Raw genomic sequence first — 17436 nt, 5'->3', positions numbered from 1 at the left:
CTGCGATGCACTGGCAATGTTTAAAGGATACAGAATTTATCTTTATACAAGAGTAAAGGATGGAACGACAGGGAGTCGTGCAAGACGAAAGAAACGTAACATATACATAAGAATGATGTGTGATTACTCTTATGATTAAGATAAACGAAGTAGCAATTGAAAGTTATAATTGGAAGAATAAGATTAAAAGTATGAAGGACAAGAAGATGGTAATATGAACAATGAACATTAAGGAATATTTTAAGGATATAGTATTTATCCTTATAACAAAATAAAGGATGAAATGACGAAGCAGACGATTTTGTAAAATATGGAAGTTGAAAACTTGATGGATCGAAAGAGATGATGATGCTATATGACTGATAATAAGTAAAGTTACTAATATCAGCATTAAGAATTATAAGTTGTGTTAACAGAAAGGAGAAAAGTACACGTATAGATATACGTATCAGTAAATGTAAAAATGGTGGATGATATGAAGAAAAGTATAAGGGTAAAACTCAAATACCCTCAAAATTTAATAAGATGACTAGAGAAGTGAAAGTTTTAGAAATACGTCATAAGGATTGTCAGAATAGAGTAACAGCAATAGAATTGCTATAAACGAAGGAAAGATGTAACAAATATAACAAGTAAAAGACAAGACAAGAGTCGATACTAGTACAAAGAAATAAAGTTATTTAAAGACAATTAGAATCAAGATATAAGTGCTGAAGAAGCTTAAAGCGAATAGGACGACAGTGAAATGAAATTATTCCCTGACTTTGGGAATTACAAAGTAAGTACAATATAAATGTTAAGAACAATCGGAAAACCCTTCAAAAGAAGACGAGAGGTAGAATAAGAATAAGTTATTAAGGATCTAATGAATCTGTTGAGGATGAAAGTTAAAGATGGAGTCAACACGTCGTGACTATTCATGTATAAAGAAGACGAGTAGCAACCCCATGGCTACTGGAAATGAAATGATGGAAAAAAAAAATGTTAGACAATGATTAGTAACAATCAGATAGCAATGACGCAAGGACTACGACATCAAGGATACGTCCAAGGTTATTCTATTTCGGGGAAGACAACGAATGAAACGAAAGTAGCAATGAGAAGATTCTCAACTATGCAACAGCAAGAAGCTACTATGAACAAAATAGATAATTGATTAACAATAAGTACGAAGTCATAACTATTAGTGAGAGTTAAGATTTAAAATAAAAGAAGAAACTACGTCTGACACGTAGTAATGGACGTCAAGGAAAGTATAAGGACGATTTTAAGATCCCAACAAGTTTTATGAAAATTCGAGGACGAATTTTATTAAGGGGGGAAGAATGTAATACCCCAAAATAATTAATTAGCTAATTGGACCACGTGTCTAATTTTGATTCGCCAGAGTGGCAATATTAGAAGAATTTCTGAAAAGATAAAGTAAATAAGTTTCAAGTAGGTCGGTTTTGGGAAATTAGTTATGTGGAAATCAAGGTTATATTTCAATTCTAAAGTTAGAATTGGAATTAAAAGGAAAAATGTCAAGAAAAGCCCAAAATAAAGTGCAGGGACCAAAGTGGTAATTTAGCCACTTTATGTCAAAAATGGAAATTTATAAGTTTGACGGGAAAGTGTTAATATCGAACTTCGTATTATTTATCGGATATAAGTAATACGTATAAGTCGTAATAAAAGAGTTTAACGATTTAGCTATGGAATAAATCGTATGAAAGTAAAGTCTGAAAAATAAATGGTAACAAGGAAAGAAAGAAAGGATCAAAGTGAGCTTTTAACCTTAACATATAAGGTTTTAGAAATTGAATCAGAAAGGAGAAGAAGTATCCAGAGAGAGCGAGAGAAATTCATTCGATTCCGTCGTTTCGCCGCCGTTTCTCCGTACGACGTCCGATTCACGTGATTTTCGCGGCAATCTCTTTGGAATTCAATCCTCTACTGATCTTGAGCTTCATTTCAAGGTAAAGTTTCGAATTTTTGGTGTTAAAAGCAAGTTATAGGCTGTTTTAGTTTAGGAATTGGAATGATTGATTTAAACTCGATTTTTAACGTTTTTGGAGAAACAAAGTTACGGGTTTTATCGGAAACGAAGTGGTTGGTGTGTGTGGCAAGTGATAGCACGACGGGAAGCCCGGAAACGATGTTTCCGGGGACTGCGTGCAGATCGCACGTGGTGTGCGATCGCACACCCGTGGTGTGCGAACGCACACCAGTGAAGGTGTGCGAACGCACACCCACAGTGTGCGAACGCACACCCATGGTGTGCGAACGCACACCACCTTGTGCAGACGCGTATTCCATGAGGGACTAAAACGGACTTTTGTCCGAGGGACTAAAATAGACTTAGCTCGACGTTTTACGCAAATAACGATAATGTAAAGTATTAAGAGAATTATATAACTCTCGGATACAAGGAGTAGTATTTAATACGTCGTGGACACGACTAAGAGTTTCTGAATACGAGAGTAATACCAAGAATGAAACCAATATTTAAATTATGAAAATATTATACGTATTAAAGTATGAAGTGCACGTCTAATCATAAACAATTTATCAGACGTGTCAGTGAATAGTGGAGTCAGTAGAAGCGGACTAGCGAGGGTATACCATCAGATCGATCATATCATTTCTTGGATTGCGGTCACTGTGAGTTGTACTTTTACTTTCATGTATTAAAACTATTTTATATACATATACTGTTTTCACGCATCGCATTATATATAATTGATTGAAATGTTATATGCTTTATTAATTTCTATATATGAGAACTAGTATGCGATCCGAAGAAACTAGCTACCTATTGGGTGTCAATAGGCTGTGTGATCACCAGTATCGAGTCAGTCTAGTATGATTGCATTGAGAAATGACTTGACACAGCTGGGAGCTGTTGATGAATACGAAATTTACGATTGGGTATATGATTTAGATACGCAGAGTGAACTCGGCTACGGTGTAGCCTGGAAGTCCCCGTATCTAGTGGCTGGGCCACCAGCGAGTTGGACTCGCAATTGATATTTACGATTGGGTTGGATGATATTTGATTGTTTGAGAGATGTGTCGCATGCTAGGATATTAGTTTCGTACGGATCAAATACCTGTTTATATGTTTTATATTAATATTTTCTTGAGGTGCGATGCTATGTTTTTATATTAATACTGTTAGTAAATGTCAACTCACTCAGTATTTCCCCAAATACTGACCCCTCACCTTTGATGTCTTTCAGGTGCTTAGCTTGTGGACTTAGCTAGAGGCCAATTTTGGAATGCAGAAGTCATCTGTATATATTAGTTTATGACTTCTGTGAATGCTGCAGTAGTGGTCCGGTGTCGATAGAACAGTAGCCTAGACAGCAGTTTATTTTATTGTATATATTCACTGCTGTTATTGTTTTATATGCTTTTGATCGGCTACGTGTTTTGTATATAATCCACGGCCCCAGATGCCGGTGTGATAGTTTGAGACACTAACTGATGTGTATAGTACCGTGAGGCCAGTTCGTACAGGGTACGGTAACTAGAGTCCGCGAGGTTTTGAAACAGTTAGTGTAAATGTATGATTATATGTTTTATATATGTACATTTGCTTCCGTTGTTTGGTATTGTTTATTTTATATTATAATTGCGAAAAATTAATTGTGATTTTAGGCTTGCTACGGGTTCCGGAGCTACCACTCCCGTTCCCTAGCGCCGGTTGCGGCTCAATAGTTTTGGGTCGTGACACGAACACCCACCGCAAACTACACCGACAAAAAAATATTCCAAATAAAAATTTAAAAAAAATACCGGAGAAGACCCGTTCGTCTTCTCCGCCCTATTCGTCCCATGGAAGAACATATATGTTCTTCCATGGGGAAAAATAAGGGTTCTTCCCCAAGGAAGAACAGTCGGTTGTTCTTTCCCATGGGAAAGAATAGGCCGGTTCCTCCCCATGGGAAAGAACAGGCCGTTTCCTCCCCAAGGAAGAACAGCCCAGTCGGATGTTCCTCCTTCGTGAAGAACAACCGACTTGTTCTTCCCCAATGGAAGAACAGATCCGTTCTTCCCCTTGGGGAAAAACAGCCAGGTGGGAAGAACAGCCGGAGAAGACAAATGGATTCGTCCCGCTCGTCTTTTCAGATGAATTTTTTTTATTTTTTTTATTTAATTAGGTATAAATTTTTAATTTAATTAGGTTTAAATTTTATTTTAATTGGTTTATTTAAATTTTGATTTATTTAATTAAATTATGAAATGTTTAATTAGGATTCGAAGTATTTAATTATGTTTAATTATTTTAATAAATATTTTAATTTAAATATTTTTTAAATTATTGATATTTAAGTGAAGAAGAGGGTGAAAATGGTTTAAAAAATATAAATATAAAATTAGTAAGTATTTTAAATATTAAGGATGTTTTTGAAATTTGTCCTTACATGCCATGTCATCATTTAACTGAAGAAACTAACGGTAGTGTAATCTGAGCCGTTTTAGACAAGTACGGGGTGTGAAGTGAGCCAACCTTGACCTTAGGGACTTATTTATTCTTTTGGTTCGACTTCAGGGCTAAAGTGAGCCTTTTGCCCATTCGTTCTTGTATCCATCATTTGGCGCCGTTTGTGGAATCGAAATTCTCAAATAAATTCTATTGATGGAAACAAGAATGAATGATGAAATCACAAACATACCCACACCATCAATCGACCAACAAGAAAGCCTTGTAGAAACACATAAACCCCTGAAAATGAATATATTCAAATTTTAATGTTGATATTACGATATTGCTATCATTTTAATGAAGTGTTGTATTATGGGTGGCTAGTTTACGGATGACGTGCTAGACTCGGTCTACCTAAGAATTTCTCTCATCATTTATAATTTTTTTTGACAAAAATGGTAATAAAATGTTAGAGTATTAAGTGTTAGTACTAGGGGTGAGCATCGGTCAGTTCGGTTGAAATTTTTTCGGTTTTTTTGGTTTTTGGTTTGGAATTGAACTTTTAGTTTGGAGTTAAAAAAACCGAAGCAAACCAAACCGAAAATTTTGGTTCGGTACGGTTCGGTTCGGTTAAAACCGAATTTCACTATTTTTTATATTAAAATCAATTGAAATATTAAATAATTAGAGTCTAATAAATTTCCATATATGTTTAAATAACAATTATAAACTCATATATCAACAATAATTAAGATATAAAAACAAAAAACATATAAATATAAGTATATATGTATATTATTTTTAAAAAATATATATATATATATTATATTAAAGTTCGGTTAATTCGGTTTTTTGGTCGGTTCGGTTTTGAAAACGCCCAAACCAAACCGAACACCAAACTTCACCTAAAGTAGAAATCGAATCAAACCGTTTTCACCGAAAAATCGAACCAAACTACGAAGTTCGGTTCGGTTCGGTTTGGTTCGGTTCTTTCTCACCCTTAGTTTAGTACTTAGATATTTAACGTCGCTATATTATCAATGAAACTCCACCTGTGTTTTTTTAAATATTTAATCTTTAAAATACAAATAAGTTTTTATATATATGTATATTAAAAAAAATTAAAGGATTAAAGTCATAAAAATTCACCAACTTTACACGTTTTCTCATTTTAATCACGTAGTTTAAATTTTCTCATTTTCATGCACGGACTACCACTTTTTCTCAAATTTGTACACGGTGCTGAGGTGTAACGGTTCCATTGGTGTAATTCGCTGAGGTGGAGTTTATTTTACACCAATAAATGAGTGCCACCTCAACACCTTGTATGAATTTGAGAAAAAATTGTAGTTAATACATGAAAATAAAAAAATTGAAACTATATGATCAAAATAAGAAAACGTGTAAAGTTCGTGATTTGTTTTGACATTAACCCAAAATTAAATCCCAACCATTTTTTAGAAAGAAAGCCAGTAAAGAAAGAAAGTGAGTGATACGCCCAAAGAAAGAAGGATCAAGTAATGTAATCTCTGACGCCAACACCAAAACCTAACGCTCTCTACGTTGAATTTCTTCCGTTTCATTCAATTCAAAACGCTATTTTTTTGTCAATTCTCTCTCTAAACTTCAATTTGCACCTTTCAATTTTGAACTCTATCTGAGATCGATCGGCCAAAAATTTCAGATTAAGATTATGATTTGGTGGTTTTAATCTACAAGAATAAGTGTGTGAATGCTAAAATGAGCTCGCAAAGGCAGCAGGTCACAGTTCGTGACCTAGTCGACGAAGCAAAGAAACGGATTGTGTTCTTGATTATTTGCGTTATTGGATTGTCATATCTTTTGTCTTGTAAGTTCCTTTCTTCTTAATTCAGTTTAATTTAATTTTGAATTTCATGTTTTTTTAGCTTAGAATGAGTTAATTTTTATATTGTGAGTATTTTTATTGATATTGTAGCTTTTTAATAGCTTAAATCTTGCTTAAGTTTGTTAGTTCCCCGTGCATTTCGTACTGATTAAGTTATTAGCACTGTGCAGAATAATTCTGAGCAAATTGGATTGTTCAAATTCATGTCAACTATTCAGAATGTTTCTTTTTGAAGTTTAATTAGTAATGCCATTATTTCTTTCTTTTTAGTTGAAAAATTGAATGCTAGCAATCATTTCTAGCCATGAGTGTTTACTAATTAGAATTTAATTGAATTGATTCCTTGCATTTTTAGACTTTTAAGAATGGAATTAAGTCATTTATAAAAAGAAATATTGAATTTAAGATATGAGTTTGATTCTTGCTTTCTTAACAAGTTAATATCATTTTCATTTCCGGTAACTATAGTGTCCCTACTTCGCCTTGGATTTATCAGTAATCGAATGGATACAGCAACATGGATATTTATATGTAGATGAAAATTTTGTTTTGTTTGGTGACCCTTATTGAATTTTTGACCTTTCAAAGTTGGCTATCGAGATTTACGCTCACTGAGCTATGTAGTTCTGTTCTTGTTTGCGTTGTAATGTCCTTGTTCTTCGCTGGCCCTCAATTGCAACTCATTTTTAGTTTTTCTCTTCCTTCAGTGACAAGCTCCTCTGTTTGGGTCAACTTGCCTGCTGCTGCCTCTTTAATAGTACTTCTTCGTTATTTCTCTCTAGATTATGAAATGAAAAGGAAAGCTGCCACATACAACATCAAATCTTCCTCGGAGAATCTTGTGTCTCAAAACAATACTTCAGAGCATACTAGAGTTCGTGATACGTCTACCTGGAGGAAAAAAGTGAATTGTCCTGTTGCTGAGGATGCAATTGATCATTTTACTAGACATTTGATTTCAGAGTGGGTGACAGATTTATGGTACTCCCGTTTGACACCTGATAAAGAAGGACCTGAGGAGCTGGTACTGATCGTAAATGGTGTTTTTGGGGAACTTTCAAGTCGCATGAGGAATATTAATCTTATTGATCTTTTGACAAGGTTTTTATTCTTTCTCAGCCACTGCCTTTTTGGTTATTTTATTTTTTATTCCCTATGTTATTTACATGGGAACTAATTTCCTAGGATGGCAGGGACCTTATTAATCTTGTCTGCACCCATTTGGAGCTTTTTCGAGCTAGTCAAGCAAAGATCAAAAAGCCTCCTGAATTACTGTATATTGAACAGCGAGACAAGGAACTGAGAGCTGTCTTGGCTGCTGAGAATAGATTGCACCCTGCTTTATTTTCTGCTGAAGCAGAGCACAAGGTTTTTGAATTCACTTTTGATCTTCAAATTGAACAGAAGGCGGGCAATCTGTGCTGTCGATTGCAAGTCCAAAGATTCATCCCTCAATTTTGTCTACATTACTTTTGAGTTTTGATGATGTCTTCTGTCTATTCGCAGGTTTTGCAGCATGTGATGGATGGCCTCATTTCTTTTTCTTTCAGACCAGAAGATTTGAAGTGCTATTTCTTTCGTTTTATAGTGAGGGAACTTCTCGCTTGTGCTGTAATGCGGCCGGTCTTAAACTTAGCCAGTCCACGGTAGTTATTATTCCTTATGTTTGTGATCATGTTTTTGTTGCTTATTATTGCTGGTGTCATTTTGTTCCCCATGTTTTTTTTATAGATTCATAAATGAAAGGATTGAAATTTTGGTTCTTTCAAAGGCTAACAAAGGTGTTGCTGCTGCACAAGAGGCATCAAAATCTAAGCCCAATGGGTCTTCTAAGATTTCATCCGATCAATTCTGTAGAATTTTAGATCCTACTGCTATTGGTGTTGAACTTATGCAATTAAAAACTAATCAATCTGAACCTAAAATGGATAATGGAAATCGAAGTTATAAATCAAAAGATCCATTGCTATCCATTGACACTCGTTCCACCCGTTCATGGAGCTCATTGCCGACAAACTCCCAAAGTAATGATGAAGAAGAGATTCAACGACATTGTTCAGGAGAATGGGGTGAGAGGCTGGACGTGTTTTCTAAGAGAAAGACTGCAGCCCTTGCCCCAGAAAATTTTGAGAACATGTGGGCAAAAGGAAGAAATTACAAAAACAAAGATGGACAAAATCAGTCAACTGAGCATGTCCCAAATAATTTGCTTGGGCATAAGACTGTTCCAGTGGATAACTTAAAAGTGTCAAAACCCAAGGAAACATATGGCCTAAACAAATGTGATGCTACCCTTGCGCACAATGGTCAGATTTTACGTCCCGACAACGATAATGTACGTAACTCACACCATCACACAGATCAGAACTCGTTGGACCAATCTGTATGGGGTTCATACGGTGAAGATGATGTGGAAGGTTTCATGCATGTGGATCAGGCTGAATCAGGAAATGCTAGTCTTTGTACTTCCGAAGAAGAAGATCCTAGCAGTGTCACAGGTCTTGATGATCCTGTAACAAAAGTTTGGGATCGCAAAACAAATAGGAATCTGGTTGTTTCCCCTATCCATCATCCACTTGAAAATGCACAACACCATGGTACAAAGAAGATCATTAGAGCGCAAGCTCACAATGAAAGAATGCCAAGGTCTCAGTCTGGCAGAAAAAGGTTAAGATCAAGCACTCAAAAGGCGCATACTTGGAAGGAGATTGAGAGGACTAGCTTCTTGTCTGGAGATGGACAAGATATACTTGGCTCCAAAGGCCATGGAAAAGCTGATGATTATACTGATGATTCTGAGGTTGAAGGTTTGGATAGAGTTTATAGTGGAGCAACAGCCTGTTCATCTGCAGTTTCTATTTCAATTCCAGAAAATTATATTTCAAATGGTACCTCAGTCAAAAATCCATTGGTGGTGGAGTCATTTTTTAAGTTGAGATGCGAGGTACTTACCTTGAAAGCACAGTACTTCCTTCATCTTGATAAACTTATCCTCTGGCTTTATAGATATATCTAAAGGATACAATCTCATGTGCAGGTACTGGGTGCAAATATTGTGAAGAGTTCCTCTAGAACTTTTGCTGTTTATTCCATTTCTGTCACAGATGTAAATAATAACAGTTGGTCAATCAAACGAAGGTCCTATGGATTTTTTGGTCAACTTTTTCTTTGAATCACATGTTCTTTGTTTTGTTCTGTATGAGAATCATTTCGTATATTGTCACTTGTTTGATTTTAATGATATGGAGGACAGATGTTACATATGAATATTATCCCTTAGTTAAATCTTTTGTAACTGAGTTTTACTGCCAACAGGTTTCGACATTTTGAGGAGTTGCACCGGCGTCTCAAAGAGTATCCAGAGTATAATCTTCATCTTCCACCAAAGCATTTTCTCTCAACTGGTCTAGACATGCATGTCATTCAAGAACGGTGTATATTACTGGACAGATATCTAAAGGTAAAACATTAATTAATTTTACATGTTTTTGATAGAAGTGCATATCAATTTGAGCTTTAAATTATGCTGTAAATTTGTCAACTTTCGGGGTTTTGACTTGAATCTTCTTCAGATTCTTTATGCTAGTTTCTTGACTCAGTGTGAGCTTTTGATAATCTTTTGCAGTTCCTAGCTGTTTACTTGACCTACCAAAAGTGCAGTGTGCCATTTGGAAATCATATTTTGTTTCTATTTTATTTTTTCATTTTTTTAAATCTATGGTTAAAGGATCTCAACTTTAGGCTTGCTTTCTGACACTAGATATGCATGTATGCATTTCATATTGTACATCTGCTACATATGAGCACACCATCATATTAGTTTAAAGGGGCAATGTCATAAAAATTCACCAACTTTACATGTTTTCTCAATTTCATAAAAATTCACCAACTTTACATGTTTTCTCAATTTAATCACGTTCTTTAAAAGTTCTCACAGTGTTATTAAAAGCGCTCGCCTGAGCGCCTAAAGCGCTCAGGCGAGGCGCCACAGACTGATGGCGCCTCCAGACCTTCCAGTCGAGGCGCCTTCAGTAAGGCGAGCGCTTTATTTGCTTAAGCGCTCGCCTTGGCTCGCCTTGGAAGATGGAAAAAGCACGCTTTATTGAATTTTTGTTTTTTTACGTTTTTTAGGTGACTTTTACTCTACTCTAGACATTCCTATTTGATAGCCTTAATTAATGCCTTAATTAATGCTTTAAATGGATTTAACTTAGGAAATTTAAAAGTCTTTTAGGAAGTCTAAAAGTCTATTCAAGTCTCTATTTAAGTGTTTAAGTTTAAGTAAAACACAATAACTTCAAATTAAAATATACGTTCAGTAGAAAAAAAGAGCAGAGCCTTTTATTCTTTTTTCTCACGCCATGGATAGCCAACCTCAACCATGCACTGATGGTTCAACACCCACTGAAAAGAAGGATCCAGGATGGAAATACAACTACTTGATGATGAAGGCACTAATGGTTTGACATGGAGTGATGTAGCTAATGCAGCTGGAATTGGAGAAATGATTAGGAACACAAGAAGTCAAGCAAAATCATCTTTGTTAAGAGCAAGTTCAAGTGCCTCACAATCCCATATGATCAACAATGAAATTGATTCAGATGTGGATGAAATTGAAGGATATGAGAGTGGTGGTGGAGCTGAATTTGATGAAAATGTTGATGGATATTTTAGTGATTGACTTTAATTCCTTATTCTGATTAGTTGTAAGATCGTCTTTTGTTGAAAATTGAAACTCGTTTTGATTTTGGTATTGGATGATAAGTATTTAGGGTTAGGACTACTATTATAGATCTATTAGCTTTATGATTATGGTTTAAATTTAGAAATTTAAGAGTTTTATATTTATGATTTATGATTTTTTATTAAATATATATATAAATATATATATTTAATATTTTTAGGTGTTGGCGCCTTACTTCGATAAGGCGAGCGATTTTTTAGCGCTTCTCGCCTCGGGCGATATATGGCTATCTCGCCTTGAAGCGCCTTGCGCCTTAAACAACACTGAGTTCTCATAAAAATACATCAACTTTTATTTTTTTCCAAATTCATACACGGTGCTGACGTGGCACTCATTCATTGGTGCAATTTGCTGAGGTGTAAGTCATTTTTAACCAATGAATGAGTGACACGTCAACACCGTGTATGAATTTGAGAAAAAATGAAAGTTAGTGTATTGTTATGAGAAGTTTTAAAGAACGTGATTAAATTGAGAAAACGTGTAAAGTTGGTGAATTTTTATGACATTAAGCCTAGTTTATACCATATGCCTTGTCTATATTCTTTTCTACCTTGCTTCCAATTTTTCAATAAATTTTTTCGTACTTATTTTTCAGAAGCTCCTGCAACTTCCTACAATTTCAGGATCTATTGAAGTCTGGGACTTTCTTAGTGTTGATTCTCAGGTTACATTCTGCTATCCTATTGTATGTTATGTTTTTATTCATATGTGGGAGTAGGGCTGTGCAGTATTTGGTCAAAATTAAATTGACCGGCTGATTCCAATCGAAACAAAATTTTTAAAATTCAGTTCAATTTTGGTTATAGCAATTGGAAAGTTCAGTTTAACCAAACCGACTGAAATTCATATATATATATATATATATATATATATATATATATATATATATATAATATACTAACTAATTTTTTTTTTGTATCAGTGGTTAAATGCTTATATTAGTTGTTGTGGGTCATTTTCTGAACCCAGAATGTTTATACATTTTTTTCTTGTTTTAATTACAATTTTTTTTTCTTTCAAAAGAAGTATTTTGTACAAGTTTAGAATCAAACCCTGAGCATAAGGGACAATTACTTGACCGCTCACCACCAAGGCTTTCCTGTCATTCTTCTGCAAAATGTGTAAAACTTAATAATGTGGTAATCAATGGGTTTTAACCGAACTGAATTGCTTTTTTTATTAGTTTGATTCGGGTTGACTTTAATTTTTTAAACAAAGTGAATGGTTTGGGTTTGGGGTAATTCATTGATTCGATAACCGAACTAACCAATGCTCACCCCTATTTGAGGGTGAGGGGAGTTATTCAAGAATGTATAGTTTGGTGCAATGATTAAGAAAATTTACAATTTTGTGAATTTTATTAAATATGACAAAGACTTTTTGATTTTGTCAATTTTAGCTAATTTATAGAGCTTCAGTTCAATTATAGTTCAGTTATAAAAATGGAGATGAGATATGTATCTTTTTTTACTTATATTGATGCCGTGTTGTGTATATTTTGCTTACATGACTGTCATGTTAGAATACAATACCGAGTTATAGTTCAATGATGTAGAAAATTTAATAAACAAATAACATATGATGCTTTTTTTTTATTTTGTAACCTTTTTGCTCTTCAAAATTCTTTACACATAGGATAAAATCCAAATGGATGTCACGTCTACGTAAAATGATCCAACATAGCAGCCATATTAGTAAATAAGACACTCTCCTCACTCAGATTTTGCTATTTGTTAAATATAAAGCAGAGTCTTACCTAACATGTTGAGTTTTTAGGTGAATTGGTTACACGATATGGTATTAGATTCTCTATGATAGAATGGCTTAGAGTTCGATTCTTGTAAGTTCCATTTGATTAATTAAATATTTCAGTAAGGTATGTGCTTGTTCACATTGCAAGTCGAATGAGTATCCGCGTGCGGGAGTGTTAGAGATAATAAAGCCATTGCTGGAGTCTCACCTAAGAGGTTGAACTTTTGGGTCAATTGATTATTTGACATTGCTATAATTAAACCCAGTTTTTTAATTCGGATTAAAGTTGATAAAATTTTACTTTGAATTACTACTCATGTTGTTTTGTTGTTATTTCTCATTTTTATTAATTTCACAATGCAGACGTATGTCTTCTCAAATTCATTTTCTATCATTGAAACAATATCAGGTGAAGCCTGTTCTTTGTTGAACGTTACTCTTTTTCTGATTCTATTTTCTTTCTTTTCTTTATTCCTGCCCTTTTAATTTGCTTGAAATTTTTTAGTTGACCTTGGTGACAAGCCGTCTGATAAGAGTCGAAAGGTTTCAAATTTCTCCGGGGCCGATGTCACTTCCTTAACCACCAAGAGGGAGCAGTTAGGCACAGAACACAAGCAATCTGCAGCAGAGATGAAACGTAATCTTGTTGCAGATAGTGTTAGGATGAGTCCAAAAAACATTTCCCATTCCACAGTTGGAAAGATCGGTAAAGAGTCTGTACCCAGAGATTCAGATACTCAAAAGAACTCGTCAGTGGGGAATATAGGGAATACTCTAAAAGCACGACTTGCTGATGGTGTAGCACAGTCATCAGAGTCTTTTGATGATGCTTCTACAGATTCTACCCTTCCTGCAGAGGCAAGTTATGGACGTATTATGATAAATAATATAATTAAGGATCTTCTTTGACTCCGCCATACTTTTTTGAATGGGTTTGAAGTTTTTTGTCACTTGATAAGGATTACGCATCATTTGTGTACCCAGTACATAAATCTCTCAAGGGTTTAGAACTGGGTAGGATTGGTGAAGGCAATATCCTAACTGAAGAATTATTGAAAAGTAAGAAGGTAGCGTTCTTATCAGGTTTTCTTTTTCTCCTTGCAGTGGGTGCCGCCACATATAAGTGCCCCTATATTAGATCTGGTAGATGTCATTTTCCAGCTACAGGATGGTGGATGGATCAGGTAATCGAAATATTGCATTGTTTAGATATATGCTATTTTATTTTTTCATTTTTCAATACTTTTGATGTGTATGATTAATATAGTCGAACTCTAGTATGATAGATGGATTGTGCGGTTAATTACTAATTTATTTTTGTACTGCAGGAGGCAAGCATTTTGGGTGGCCAAACAGATCTTACAATTAGGAATGGGTGATGCTTTAGATGATTGGTTGATAGAGAAAATTCAGCTTCTGCGCACAGGGTCAGTGGTTGCTTCAGGGATCAAACGGGTCGAGCAAGTAATTTATTGTGCTCTTTTTAATTGTGATATTTAATAATTTTCTTATTACTAAGGCTTGAAGAGTTGATAAAATATATAAACTTAGTTTGTCAAGGAAGTTAGTGACAGTTTTAATAGACCAGTGACCGATGGCTCTTTTTGTGTTAAATCTTTTCTGTTTATCACCTGTGCATATATGGAATAAACTGGACTACATATATACCCTCGAAATGATGCAACTAACATATATAGGTGAAAATGGAGAGCTTATGTTACATGCTCGAATACTGTTCACCCGTGGTCTGTCTTTCTAGTTTTCCAGCTTCCTAACTCCTTTTGAGTTTATCAAGGTTAATGAAAGGGTGGTGAGAGGGGAATGGACCCTAGAGATAAAGTGCACCTCTGTTGTATAACAACCTTCTGAATAAGGAAGGGATGTGAGTAGCAATTTCAAATATGCAAGATGATGATAATAAGAAGATTCAAGAATAGAAGTCCTGTTGTTGCTTTTCCTTTCTGTTACAGTATATCGAAGACCATATTTTAATTCAGTTTGCAGTATGTATTTGTTACAACCCACATGATTTCAGATACCTCTCTATTGCACTTAGAAATTGACTTAAAAGGGAATTTTGGTTGAATGTCGTCATTCATATGGCTGAAATCACCAATGAAAGAGCTTTAAAGTACATGGCCTTGTAAATTAGGTTAACCTGTGGTTGAATTTTGAAGTTTTTCTGGGTGGCATGAATAGGATACTGGACAATGACCAGAATTACAAGTTGCAAATTCATTAATTGGATTCATAGATACCATTTGATTTGTTTTCTTGGTTTTGTTTTTCCTACAGCTTGTTGGCTGCGCCATTTCAGCCCCAAGCGTTTGGTTATAAAGTTGATGTGCATTATATTTTGCTAACAATGCTGTTTTTAAATTTTTGAATCGTCTTTCTATATGTCGCCTGTGGGAAGTAAAGTTATGTTCATTTATCTAATTAATGGAGAACTGCTTGTTTAAATAGATTTTGTGGCCTGATGGGATATTTATTACAAAACATCCAAAGAGAAGACAATCAGCCACCACTAATGCATCCTGTAATTCACCTCATGGCCAGCATGCCATGGGTGTATCTTCACCTAAGTTGAGTTCACCTCTTGCTCAGCAACCTTCAGAAGAATCTTCACCTAGACTGAGTGACAACCAGGTAGAACAGGAAGCAGATCGACGTGCCAAATTTGTATATGAGCTAATGATTGGTAATATCTTTTTTCTGATGTATTTTTTAATGTCCAGTATCACTGTTTTCTAGTACCGGATTCTCATATTTATGGTGCCAATGAACCCTAATTTGTATTGCAGATAATGCACCAGCCGGTATAGTTAGTCTTGTTGGTCGAAAGGAGTACGAACAATGTGCAAAAGATCTGTATTTCTTTCTGCAGGTATGCATTTCTTATAAAGTTGAATCTAGATATATCTTTCTAGAAAACATTAGTACTAGTAGATGATCATTGATATTTTATTATAACATTTATTGAGCAGTGCGGAACAAGTCACTCTTTACAATTTCAATTCATCACTGTGGCTTTTTCAAGATGAAAGAGAAACATAAATTTTGATATTTGTGGCGTTAGTCATCTTTTACTTGAAACTTGAGAGAAAATAGTCCATGAATTTTCTTGATCTGTTTTTTCTGGTCTGATGGTCGAGGGCCTATATTCTTCTTCCGAAATCTTAAGTTTTTCAATTTTCCCAGTAAGCCTCTCGTAGATATATAAGATTCCTCAAAGAGAAAGCAGTCGCTGGATTTTCTGATATATTCTTTTAGTGTTTTGGTGTAGATTCCTTACTTTTCTCTTCCCAGTTTTCCTGGGAGCTTTTTAAGGTCCAGGTGCTCTCCTATTATTTTTGTCCCCTCGTTCACTTATCCCGGTTGCTTCCTGCTTAGCAACCTGCATCTCTGTGATCCTTTATTTTTATAGGAATGTCTTTAAAACTAGTGTCTTATAAAATAACTGCAACGACTTCATATTTCTTATCTGGTTGTGAACATTCATCGTAGTTTGTGCAATTCTTACTCCCAATGATCGGAAAAGGCTGCTCTCATTCATATAATGAAAGGATCAAATTCTTCCCCAAAATTGTTTTAATAATTCACGGTTTACAAGTTATCACTTATTAATGATTTTCTTATCCAGTTGGAGCTACTTTAACCAAGTTGCAATTTTTTTTTTCATGCAGTCGTCAGTTTGTATGAAGCAGCTCGCTTTTGAGCTAGTCGAGCTTCTACTTTTGTCTGCATTTCCAGAACTAGATAACGTCTTCAGGCAGTTGCATGAAGAAAAACATAAATTCGGTGAATTTAAGACGAACTAGTAGCGACGGAAATTCCATCCGGTACAATTTTTGATGTATAGTGAAAGTGTGTGTTGCTCACAATTTGTTACTCTTGTGGTATTGGAAAAGCTAAATTGGTTAATGGTGTCAAAGATGATCAATTGACACCATTAGTTTTTGATTGAGTTGGAATTTTGAGGAAGTTGTATGTAAATGTGAGAGTAAAGAAAAGAAAATGAAATGAAAAGGTTTCTTACCTTAAATCATAGTTTACTACCTGTTTTTCTTCCCCAAATTCCTCACTGTCTTCTTTCTGATAATGTAATTAAATGTTATCCTGATGTAATTAATGGAAATTTTTTACCTAGACCCGGTCAATGAAAAATTCACGGATCTATCCAATGAGGTGTTAGAGAAATAAGAAGAAAAAAAATAACGAGAATAAAGAGAAAATTGTGTTATATTTTCTAACACCTTATTGGATAGGTGCTGGAAAATTTATGGATCAAGTCTAGGTAAGAATTTTCCATAATTTAGAGGAAAAGTTTGCTTGCAAGATAGAGAAAGTCAAACGTTTAGTAACAGTTGGAGAGCTATTTTATTGTTTTAGTATCTTTATTTTCTGTTCTGGTCATATTATACTTTACATTAAAGTTAAAAAAAAACGACATTCATGTGAAACGATGTGTTAGACGACCAGACAATCTTTGGTAACTCAAATCAATTCTACCTAAGAATTTTTCCAATTTAGAATCGAAAATTTAAATTATAAGATTTTAACAATTACAAGAGAGAGTTACACATAAATATACATAGGAGTAATGATAGCACTCACTAGAGAAAGTTATATATGTAATATAAAGAGAGAATCTGTCTGACT

General features: G+C 34.7%; 1 protein-coding gene across 2 annotated transcripts; it reads left to right on the top strand.

The window, feature by feature from the left end:
* Nucleotides 1-5867: 5867 nt before the first annotated feature.
* Nucleotides 5868-16819, top strand: LOC126680680 (uncharacterized). 2 transcript variants are annotated; one of them, XM_050375844.2, is made up of 15 exons: nucleotides 5868-6260; nucleotides 7061-7379; nucleotides 7472-7646; nucleotides 7785-7924; nucleotides 8010-9222; nucleotides 9316-9416; nucleotides 9594-9738; nucleotides 11618-11686; nucleotides 13138-13183; nucleotides 13280-13632; nucleotides 13879-13958; nucleotides 14103-14238; nucleotides 15241-15475; nucleotides 15579-15661; nucleotides 16461-16819. In XM_050375844.2, the coding sequence occupies exons 1-15, from the start codon at nucleotides 6152-6154 to the stop codon at nucleotides 16593-16595; spliced, it is 3339 nt and encodes a 1112-aa protein (XP_050231801.1). In that variant the 5' UTR covers nucleotides 5868-6151; the 3' UTR covers nucleotides 16596-16819. The 2 variants fall into 2 exon arrangements, with proteins under 2 accessions (XP_050231801.1, XP_050231800.1); XM_050375843.2 differs by having other exon boundaries at nucleotides 6986-7379.
* Nucleotides 16820-17436: the final 617 nt, after the last annotated feature.

The sequence above is a fragment of the Mercurialis annua genome, linkage group LG5 (genome assembly GCF_937616625.2).
Source record: "Mercurialis annua linkage group LG5, ddMerAnnu1.2, whole genome shotgun sequence".
In the NCBI taxonomy this organism is placed as follows: Eukaryota; Viridiplantae; Streptophyta; class Magnoliopsida; order Malpighiales; family Euphorbiaceae; genus Mercurialis; species Mercurialis annua.
The sequence above is the reverse complement of the archived record's forward strand: the minus strand, read 5'-3'. Positions and strand labels throughout refer to the sequence as shown.